The sequence below is a fragment of the Terrapene carolina genome, unplaced genomic scaffold (genome assembly GCF_002925995.2).
Source record: "Terrapene carolina triunguis isolate 2854851 unplaced genomic scaffold, T_m_triunguis-2.0 Scaffold33723, whole genome shotgun sequence".
NCBI classification, from domain to species: domain Eukaryota; kingdom Metazoa; phylum Chordata; order Testudines; family Emydidae; genus Terrapene; species Terrapene triunguis.
Window position 1 is genome coordinate 4,840,251 of NW_020698074.1, and position 11,914 is coordinate 4,852,164.

General features: G+C 39.3%; 1 protein-coding gene across 1 annotated transcript in view; it reads left to right on the plus strand.

The window, feature by feature from the left end:
- LOC113405068 (BMP-binding endothelial regulator protein-like) overlaps positions 1-11,914 on the plus strand; it is a 205,580-nt gene that overhangs the window by 24,559 nt on the left and 169,107 nt on the right. Inside the window, exon 3 of the mRNA XM_026663556.1 lies at positions 2,171-2,270. Within this exon, the coding sequence (XP_026519341.1) occupies positions 2,171-2,270 (100 nt within the window). The remainder of the gene's footprint in view (positions 1-2,170; positions 2,271-11,914) is intronic.

An 11,914-nucleotide genomic window follows, 5' to 3' on the forward strand; every position in this document is an offset into this window, starting at 1 on the left:
CATTTTGGGCCAGTGGTTGCTCCATTGAAGTCACTGTAACCACATCAATTTATATCAGCTGAGTATTTGGCTGTGTATGTATACTTACGTGTGTATGCTATGTGGTGTATAAATTCATGTGTGTACTGTAAATCAAATGCAAAAATAACCCTTGGAGTGGTTGTCCTCTGCCTTGCACTTTGTGTAGTAATTTACACCAGTGCAGTGTAGGGAAAGGCAGTGGAGAATCAGAATTCCTGTGTTAACCCAATGTAGAAACTGACACATTTAAACACAAAAATGTTAGGGAATGCAAAAGTTATACTTGCAAAATAATCTTATGGGCCCAATACTGGTACTGAGTTGCTCCTGAGAGGAACCAAACCCCCTCAATTCTCATTGAATCCAAGGAGTTTTAGTTTACTCAGTACAGTGCAATACTAGGCCCTAACTGAAGAAAATGTTTACTGAATACAAATTATTCATTACATCATCTTTTAGTCTTTTTATTTGCAAATTATGTATTAAATGATTGGATCTTAGAATCTCCTGTGTATGACAACTAGTTAAACACTGATTAACCCTTTAGCACTGGACAAATGAATCACCAACAAATGGATTTGTTGTTGCTATCACTTTCCCAATTAAGCAGCATTAATGAGCATTTACTCTCATGAGGCATGAAATCTGTTCCCTGGGAGATGTTCAAACAAAGCAGCAATCCCAAATAAATGTAGCTGTATTAAGACTCTGATTTAGCAGAGCACCTAGGCATGTGCTTAATTCCATACCTATTTAGCAAATAATTGAGTATGTGCTTAATTTTAAGCATATGCTTAAATCCCACAGACTGCAATGGGACATAAGCATATATTTAAAGTTAAGCATGTGCTTAACTTTATCAGGCCCTACGTGCATTGTTATGTGTGTACAAGGCTTAAATTCTCCCTCAGTGTTTCCCAGAGTCCTGGGGCTCAGGGCTTTAGCCTGTGGGAGGCACCAGTGCTCCCACGGGTTTGAAAATATTTACCGGAGCTTTGCTCTGGATGGCTCTGGCTGAATTTAAGCTCTGTGCGTGTGTGTGTGTGTGTATGTGTATGTGTGTATATATATATATATATATATATACAGTAGAACCTCAAAGATATGAACTGACTGGTCAACGACACACCTCATTTGAAACCAGAAGTACGCCATCAGGCAGCAGCAGAGACACCCCCCCCCAAAAAAGGGGGGGAGGGGCAAATGTAGTATAGTACTGTATTAAATGTAAACTACTAAAAAAATAGAGAGAGTTTAAAAACAAAGATTTGACAAGGTAAGGAAACTGTTTCTGTAGTTGTTTAAATTATGATGGCTAAAAGCCGCATTTTTCTTCTGCATAGTAAAGTTTCAAAGTCAATTATTAAGTCAATGTTCAGTTGTAAATGTTTGAAAGAACAACCATAATGTTTTGTTCAGAGTTACAAAACTTCAGAGTTATGAACAAGCTCCATTACTGAGGTGTTCATAACTCTGAGGTTTTACTGTATTTAAAACTGCTGTCATTTTAGAAATAATAGCAAATGAAAATGCTTGAAACACTTTTGTTAATATGGCCCTATTATCAGAGAGTTGTCTCTGTGCTATGAACTTTTCATAAATATCTCCTCACTTGGCATTTATATTTCTTTTTTATTTTATACTGAATCCATTCAAAACCAACTTAGTTATTATTTGGCTTGGAACTTTAGACGGTTGCACTTTAATTCATGTACTATTTGGGACTGTTGGACAGTTGTGCGCAAATATTTTTGTTCACACAAGGAAGTCTTGGACCAGGTACTCCAATAGTTTGAAATATAGTTTACAAAAATATTATCATTTCTACAGTATACCAAAAAGTAATATTAGAATGGGAAAAGGAATCACACATTTCCTTTGGCATTACTTTATCTAGGTTAGATCTCCTTTTAATGTTGTGCTTTCCGCCCTCCCACCCTGGTCCTCTCTTCTCAGTATGTACCATAAGGGAAAAATACTGTCTGTTTCTATGAGGGGATTTCTGATTATTTTGAATCACAAAGGTCTCTTGTCAAGCAGGGAGTGACTTACTAAACCCATATTTCACTTTCAGAGTGTCATGAAATGGAGAATAATTTTTTTTTTTTTTTTTTAAAAATTTTTTTTTTTTTTTTTTTTTTTTGCCTAGAATAAGGAAGTGACATGCAAACGAGAGAAGTGTCCGGTGCTTTCCAAGGAGTGTTCTCTGGTCATTAAGCAGAGAGGAGCCTGCTGTGAGCAATGCAAAGGTGCAGTTTCCTTCATATATTCTCTTTTTTTAAAAATAGTTTCTCAGTTCTTGAATTTGTTTTGCCAGATGCAGAGTGAAGTCTAAAGCTTTCCATCTCTGGCTACTGGTGGCCCCCCAAATGACAGTAATTTTAAGAAATCCCCAAGCTACGGGGAGATGCATAGTTATAATATGAACATGTAAATTAGTTAGTTTCCAAGATCTCATAATACCTTAAAACACATTTTTGTTTCTATTTCATTAGTAGTGCTTTATTATTATGATGAAATTATAATAATATTCCCAGAGGAAGGATGCCAATGTGAGGCTAAGCACTAAATGGAAACAAAATCTTAATAGCATTAGTGAAACAGACTCCAAACATTTGGAAGGACTGCCAAGTTTCCCTCAGAAGATGAAGAGTCCTTGCTGCTGCTACCCTATTACATATTCATTACTTTTCTATTCTGTCTCCCAAATAATTCCCTATTTGATATGAAGGAATTCACCCTTCCCTTTCCAAAACTTGTTTTCTGCATGTTTTCATTGTTTGTTGTCATGATCAACCAATGTAAAGATCAACCCAACCATCATTCCCACCACATCCATAAGAGATTGCTGTGGTCAAAAGTAAAGTGATAGCTGGTTTGAACATTCAAGCAAACCTCTGTCTTCCCCGTATTAGAGATTTCACATTTCACACCTACGGGCTCATAGGTTTCTGGCTGGCTGGTATTCTTTGCTGTCTCCTCCAAGTGAATAAATAGGCAGATGCTTACTCCATATACTTCCAGAAGCTCCCTCATCCCCTGTTTTTCAGTGATGAAAAAGAGAAGTGCAGTTCAGAAAATAACATGGCAGCTGCTGCTATTTCTGCATATCTGTTTAAAACAAACATCCCCCTCACCAACACAGTGTATTTTAGTTATTGAATTCTATTAATATACATGATAGCAATGAGCCATAAATCTTCTAAAAAGTTGAGACTTTAGTAAAAACTACTTGCATCTGGGGATAATTTAAACTAAAATTTCCTAAAAAGGGAACTAGGCAACAATGCAAACAACACATGCTTAATTCTCAGCTAGCATTTTTCATCTTCAAAGTGCTTTAGAAATTGAATTAGCTAATTGTTAAATTCCCACTTCTTTTTTGTGGGGGGAGGTCCTTTACTATATAATACATGAACTGTGGTAATAAAGAAATATGTTCTTTACATAATTACCATACTTATACAAGTGATGCATTTTGTAATTAAAATCAGTAGAAAGTGTGTCTTTTTTTTTTTTATAGTGACACAGTGAGGTAATATGCCATAAAACATTGTAAAACTGTTGAGAGACTGCTCAATAGTACTCAGTTAATGAAGTAAAGAATTTCAGATTCAGCCAGCTTTTACTTTCTCTCTCTCTTTTTTTTTTAAATTCCCCAGTGATGGTAGGGGTGACTTTGGGAGGGAAGTAGGATAGAATAAATTGCTGGGGAATTCTGAATCCAAAACCTAATGCAAACATTCTACCACCCTGCCGGAAAAAATATAATGGCAGGAAAACAGACTACTCTATAATTCAGGCAGAAGAGACATGATGGATATGTATTTTTCCTGGATGTTTAAAGACATTTGATGGCTGATCTATTTATGCTTTGCCTCTGTAGTCCAGCTTTAGATTTCTGAACGTGCCTGGCAAACCCAAATTCATAGATTTGTCTAAAACGCCGACACTTTTTTTTTTTTTTTTTTTTTTTTAAGCCAAGGAAAGGGAGAGGCCCACCTTAAAATGACATTGAAATTAAACTGTTTCCTAAAAATGTATGAATTTATAGTTACAAGTTTCATTGACACAAACTATAAATTATATTTTGCTTTAGCTTTACAGCATAAAAGTTCCTAAACTATGTTTTGAACTGATTGGAAATCAAATCCCCATGTTCATACCAGATGCATAGATGGTCGCTTTCTTGCATATGAAATTACATACAAAAAATCCAAGTTAAAATACATTAAGGTTACGAATTCAAGGACTCAAAAGTTAGGAAATGCAAAAATTTAAGGTTGCCCCTGGAACCTTGATTTTCCCTGCTTGTGGGTCTTTCCTGTGTAATGAATGAGGCAGAGGTTCGGTGAAAAAAGTAGTATGTAATTTAAAACTTGATCAGAACACACATGCACAAGGGGCAGAATTATGTTTGCAGGGGGAACCTTAAATTCTGGAATTTTCTATCTCTTGAGAGCTTGGCTTTGCCACTTAAATAACATAATTTTATATTGTAATTTCTTAGTGTATTTAAAGTTTTTTAAAAAAAGGTAACCACTATTGGGTAAAATTGGAGGGCCCCCCCCACAGCATACATCATCAGCAAGGTTTGAAACCTGAACCTTCAAAACTGCTTGAGCTACAGAACTAACTGGATTAGCTGGTAGCAAATAAAGACTCTTCTGCCTGTTGGGGGGTAGGGGAGGAAATAAGCCTCTGGGATATGTCTTTGTGGGGAGCCTGGTTTCTTGCTTTGTCTCTCTTGCCCTCCACCCAGCAGGCTGGGGAGAGCTCCTGTCCCATGTGGTGGCCCCCAAAGGGGGTGTGTGTGATCTGCTGGGGCCATGTAGTGTGTCTGGGTGGAAACTGGGGATCCCACTTCCCTCCCTCTTCCTCTACAGCTCCCAGGATGTACCCCTGCTTTGGTGGTAGCATGGGATATGGCCTCAGAATATTTGTATTCAGATATTGTTTTGGTAAGCTGTTTACCCCCCCCCCCCAAAAGGTCCTGAGCAACTCAAGCAAGAGAAATAAACTGTTTAAAAATCATCATTTCACATCTCAGTTAAACCTGAACAACATTTCCTGGGCCAAAGAAAAGGCACTTCTTGAGCCCAATGGATTTCTCCATGCCTAATTTCAAAGGTCTATTGCAAACAATAGTGGTGTTAGAGTTTCTCAACAAGTCACCAGAATCTTTTATAATGGAAAGGGTTGGGCAACCAAAACATAGGGGTTGTTACCAATTTCCCTTGTAATATTCTTTGTTAATGCCAGGTTTCCCAACCTTATGTAGAAATGGATGGTTGGCTATTGTCATTTAAAATATAAAGGTGTCTATAATATCATGAACAAAAGGTAGGGAGTATAATTTCAAAATTGGCTTTGTGTATGAAAGAAGAAGCCAGTTTCAAACAGTTTGTGATGACCATAAAAATAGGCGGGAAATCTGGTTGTTTTGTTTTATTATGTGGGAGGCCTCCTAATGATTTGATTTTGAGGCTGTAATACTTCCAGTTATGTAGTCCATGTCACCACAGCAGTTGAAAATGGGATTTTATGCATTCGATTGTGCATCCAGCTGAGCACTCTGCTGAATACCTATGCATACCTATCTATGCACACAAAAATAATCAGAATTCAAAACATTGTGGGAGAATTTTTCCTTCTCCTAGCTGCATACTGTACAGTGATCCCTTGCTACTAATTGCACACTTGTGTGTGATATTTAAATGTCTTCTAGCAGTTCTTCTCTGCTTTCACTGAAACAACAAAAACCTTACCTGCCTATGCAATGAGAAAGCTGCTGAGATAAAAACAATATATTACCCTTAAACCAGTGGACTCTGGGAGGGTGGGGGCAAGGGGGGTCTGCAGATTATGTGTAAGGGGTAAAGATTCTTCTTACCATAGAACAGTGGTTTTCAGCCTGAATCCCAGTCCAGTATGTCCTGTCACTGTAGCATGGGGGGGGGAAGTGCCTTTTCTCTTCTCTCATTTTATTCAATACATTTAATGAAAACATATGAAGTCATTGAGGATTATAGAAACGGATTTGGCAGCTTTTTTGTATTTAGCTGGACAGATGTCATTTTAATTTGGGGCTCTCTCCATCTCTAAAAATAAATTATTTGCTCTCTGAATAAGTGTTTGTTATTAGTGGATCAGAGATGGATAAGATGTGTGTACTATAACTGTGAGCCATACTCCACTCTTTGTTCCTGCTAATGTGCATCTCTGCTGGATGGCTATGAGAGTGCCATGCAAAGATGTAGTAGGTGGGACGCTAAGGGTGTTTGTTACTCTAAGGGCTTGTCTACACTACCCGTTGGATTGGCGGGCAGAGATCAATCCAGCGGGGGTCGATTTATCGCGTTTGTATTGACCGCTGAGCGCTCTCCCGTCGACTCCAGTACTCCACCAGAACGAGAAGCGCAATCGGAGTTGACGGGAGAGCATCAGCTGTCAACTTACCGCAGTGAAGACACTGCAGTAAGTAGATCTAAGTACGTCGACTTCAGCTACGCTATTCATGTAGCTGAAGTTGCGTATCTTAGATTGACCCCACGTAGTAGTGTTGACAAGCCCTAAGTATGTTTTATGTTGTTCTAGGCTGAGTCTGGTGCTATCTTTTACTTTTCTTTATATGCAATTTATTCTGTTCTGCACTTGTTCACTGTTAATGGTTAATTTTAAAAATATTTGGTAATGATTTAAGTGTTTGTGACATATGCTCCATTGATAATCCTTAAAAATAATCCTATTTTGTAACAGAAGTGGATTATAGCACAGGCAATGACATTGCAAGCCTTCTTGAATATCAAAATATCTAGACTTATAATTCACAAAAACAAAATTTTTGGAAGGGATATTAAATTTCACGATTCAGGGTTTAAAACGGTCTGTAACTATTAGAGATTAGAATGAGCCCTAACATTTCTGGGTAGGAGAGTGGGCGGGGGGGAGGGCAGATTATCCTATATCTGCCTACTGTGGTGTTTCTACACCTTCCTCTGAAGCATCTGGTTCTGGCTGCTGAGGGTAGGTCTAAACAGCATGGCTGGCTCAGGTCAGCTGACTTGGACTCATGGGGCTCGGGCTGCAGGTCTGTCAAATTGCTTTGTAGATATTTGAGTTTGAGCTGGAGCCTGAGCTCTGGGACCTTGCGATACTTTTGTGGTAAGACTCTTACAATCTTTGCATGTGGATAGATCCCATTTTTTGTGCTTATCTATTGCAGCACATACTGTATGAAATGTGAAATTGTCCATTGTTTAAAGACTGTACAAGTTCAGGAACTAGTGGTGCTCTAATCACACATTTTGTTGTTTTACTGTGTTCATGTCAGATTATAAAAGAGTGGAATTCATTTGACCACATACAGGTGAAATATAGGGCATCTGCGAAGGTGAATTTCAGCTGCCAAGAGAGTGGAGGCAGAGGGCAGACCTATATCTCCGTTATGTCCACTTTCACTACGGTAGCAACTGTAGCTTCTTGGACAATATTATGGGGCCATGTAACGCAGATCCCATGGTCTCTCTCCTGACCCACCCTCCTCGTTGCTATGCACATTGTACTATGTAGGGCTAGTGCAGAGAACTACTCCTTGACACACAGGGCTGTGGAGGGGTCTTTATCAGTAGCCCCTCATGCAGCCCAAATTCAAATTGAAATGTTGTGGTCCTCTGCACGAGGGGTAAATATTATCTCAGAGCATTCTTAAGCCAAATCCTCTGTCACCCCACATTAGTAGCTGGGTTGGGAGTTGGAAATATGCATGGTGGGCTGAGGTAGCCTTCATAGATCACTATGTGGCAACTTCCTTGACAGGAGGAGGAGTAATGAGGGATTTATGCAGATGTGAATCGCTACCTGCATCCCACCCAGGTGCTGTTATGCTATGCAGTTTGCCCCGTAGGAGGCTCCTGCACATCCACATCCTGCGTGCAATGGCACTGCAGTGGTTCAGCTGCAAAAAGGGACTCTGTGGCTATGCAGGAGGGAGCTGGATTTGTCTCTTTAATGTTGGGTGTAAGTGGTGTGGAGGACATTGCACAGGCTCTCTGCTCTGCATATATATCACACCAAGTGAAGTATAAGCAGCAGAAACAAATGAGCCTCTCGGAAACATGTTTTTTTGCACACAAATAAAAAACAGAAGAGGAATACTAGCTACATTACTTATGCAGAATTGTCTCCACGTAGAATTTCAGCATTTGCCAGGAGGTGTCAGTGATTCTTTAACATTATGAAATATGTGAAAATAGATTTAATAATATCCACATATGGGATTTGCAGTTCTCTTAACTTGGCCAACAGGTTTAATGTCAGTGACATACAGCTGAATTTGCAAGGGGGTTTTGGCTTGATCTGATATTTCTGTGCTAGTTTGTCTGGGCTTTTCCCTGAGGAATAATTTATCAAAAAATAAATAAAACCTGTCTTGTGACTGTTTTCTTTATCCTGATGTTTATTTTTCATGCCAATAGAGAGATTTCTTTTTAAATAGAAGGGGAGGGAAAAAAAGAAAAAATAGGAGAAGAAAGATGCTTTAGAAACGGGGGACATGGAACCAACCTACAGTATGTTAATCTGATATTTTCTCCTGGGACTATGGGAAATTACTTGTCTATAGAATTCCCATTAGCCTAAAATAAGCACAAATTCCTGCTGGAATCTTGTTGGGCATTGTCAAACGGAGTAATAAAGTCCTATTTTTAATGAACTCCCGAGGACACTGTCTAAGCCTTAGTATGCTAGTCCATCTTTTCCAGCCCATTTTTTCTCTTTGGAGTCCTCCTGTCATGTGCTGCTGGGGAGCAGGAGGAAAAAAAGTTTCATTAAAATTCTTATTCGGGGGGTGGGATCACGAGTGGCTTACTGACTGTCCAGTTTGTCTACATGGTAAATGGAACAAAAATAACTCAATCGGTTGTAATTCACATCTTTAGTTATATCTGTTCAAATCTGTGTGAGAACATGATTCTTTTGGAATAAAAGAGCCCTATTCTTTTTCTTTTTTTTTAAATGGAAAACTGTAAAAAATTGATCTAAGTTATTTCAAAATAGGGTACTCTCACTCCAAAATAAGTGTGCCAACACACACAGGGTATGTCTGTACCTGGGACTCGCGCTAGTGGAGCTCAAGCTACCAGGCTAAAAATAGCTGTGTAGACATTGTGACTCGGACTGGAGCTCGGGCTTTCAAGCCTGGGGGGCTGGGGTGTGTTGGCTTGAGAGTTCATGCTCCAGCATGAGTGACAATGTCTACACAGCTGTTTTTTAGCTTGCTAGCACTGCCAATACAAGTCTGTGGACCCAGGCTGGGAGGCTCATTCCCAGATGCAGAGTTGGCAGGGCCTGGACCAGCTAGGACCAGATACTGGCCTGCTCCCTGATTAATTTTGCTGCTAGGCAACCAGTGAGCCCAGCTGCACTGCCTTGGAACTGACAGAGTGGCCACAGCTCTGGCTGGCTGCTAGTTTAGCCACCCTGCTTATATAAGCCCGGCCCCCACAGCAGACCAGTGGCTGCTTAACTTCTACCATGCCTGCAGCTGTGCTTGCCCTTGTTGCAGCCCCATCTCCCCTCTGGCTTATGACTCTGGTTGACCTTATGGTTCTAACATTCGGCTGCTGTCTCTCAGGTACTGATCCCTGGCTCTGCTTCTGGCTTATGACTCTGGTTTACACTTCTGGCTCTGGCCAGGAAATAACTAAAGCTGTAATAACTGAAACAACTAAAGCTGTAATTTACAGCTCATTTAGTTATATTGCCTCCATTTATTATGTAGATAGTCTAGATTTAGGTCCTTATCAGTTTGCCTTTATCAGGTTACTTTAGCAGCTATTGAGTAGTTTTCACTTAATAGACCACAATGGACCAACTTCAAAAGATTCAGTGGTTTGGTTTGGTTCAGATAAGCAACTCAAAGTTTGTATGCTTATCCAATACTTATCTGAACAATTTGGACCCAGGTAGCTTATAGGAACAAAACCGCAGATAACGGAAAGTTAATATTTTACATTAATAATAAACCAGCATTTCTAAGAGAAGAAATAGGAGGGACTGTAAATTAGGGTCAGAATCTTAACTAGGTAAATCAGCATAGTTCCACTGAAATCAGTCTAGTCTGGTCCTTTATGCTGTCCTTTCAGTATGTATTAATCTGAGATAACTAAGTATTTAAATACTTAAGCTGAGTATTTAACTTGAGCTCTGGTGTTCCTAGATTTTTATACTTGGTTCCCCCCGTCGGATAATAAATGGCTAGCAAAAGTTGACTTAATCCTGGTGAGAATTAGGTTTATAGGATCTTGAAGAGGGATTCCATCATGGTCTGTGATTGTGCAGAAGAGAAAGCAATACCTTCGCTGATAACATTGCACATATTGCTACTTTCTGAGCTAAATATGGTGTGTGTTCAATCATGTAGTAGGCAGAATTCTACCTGGATGAATAAGCTTATTGAAGCAGAAAGGGTTTTACTCAGCTGATTTCAGGAGAGTCTCAAACTTCCATAGTATGATTAAGTGGATTCGGAAGGCCCTGCTTTGTGTTTGCAGTGTCAGCTGAAAGATGTGTGTATTGAAAGTAAGAGTCTGGAACACTAGCTGGTATGTAGTCTGTTTTCTTTTAATTTTGAAGAATGTGTTATGGGTGCAGTTTTGGGAAGTACAAAGGACACAACTATGGGCAAAGGGGCATGCCTGTGGTCAAAAGAATATGAACACTTCACCTGGGCTATTGTAACTACTTTCTCTCCAGCCTCAATGATTTTATCCCGTCTTCAATCTTCCCAACATTCAGCAGTTAAAACAATCCTACCTTCTCAAGGCTCTGACCACGTCAACCCCCCTTCGTTGGCTCCTTGTCTCTTTCACTTACAAGATTCTGGTCAACTAAAACCTCTGTCTCACCTCTCATCACTTTGACACCTGCACTCTGCCCCCTGTTCTGCAATGTGGATTAGTCAAATCAAAACAAACTAGGATTAAATCCAAATAAAATTCTTTACGGGCTTGTTTGCTGATATGTACTGAAATAGGAGTAGTATTTGCCACTTGGCTTCCTAAGTAAGAAAGAGACTGAGAATGAAATCCTAGCCCCACTGAAATCAAAGGGAATCTTAATTTAAAATTGCTAAAATTTTACCCTTGTTACCTTTATTAGTTTCCTAATTTGCTTTCAGATTTTGCACAGATTTTTCAGATTTTGCACAGAAATATTTTTCTACTAAGAAGTTATATGTTTAAAATGCTCATCCATAAAGAAAAAGATCCGTCCAGAGTCTCATTAATTGTACATACAACACACACAAAACTGATAAGCAAATAGCTGGCGTTATGTTGCAGCCAGTCCCACACTCGGATATAGAGCTCCATTGTGCAAGGTGCTGAGCACTCGGTCTTTGGTCCTTAACTTGCAGAATGTGAATGGTTCCACTGCAGTGCTTGAAATCAAGCACATGCTTAAGCGCTTTCCTGAATGGGGACCAGAGTGTTCAGCAATTTGTAGAACTGGGCCCATATTGAACTTCCAGAAGTCAAGAAGGCTGAAATGGTAAATCACTTAAGTACTTTTGAAAATCCCACATTTAGGTGGCAAAATATGGATTTTGAAAATGTTGGCCTCTGTGTACAAAACAGTTCAGAATAACAATGTGAATGTGTTGTCTCAATTTCTATTGTTAATACTGAAGCAATTTATTTTGAAGTGACAAAGGTTTTATGCCATTAAGACATTTTTAATAAAAAATACAATTTTAGTCCCAGAGGCTGCAAACGCTTATGCACATGTTAACTTTAAAACAATGGGACTATTCATTTGAGTCCCTTTCACATGAGCAGAGTTTCTTATCTGCTTAAGTGATTGAAGCATCAGGGCCTTCAGTTGCAATATTGTG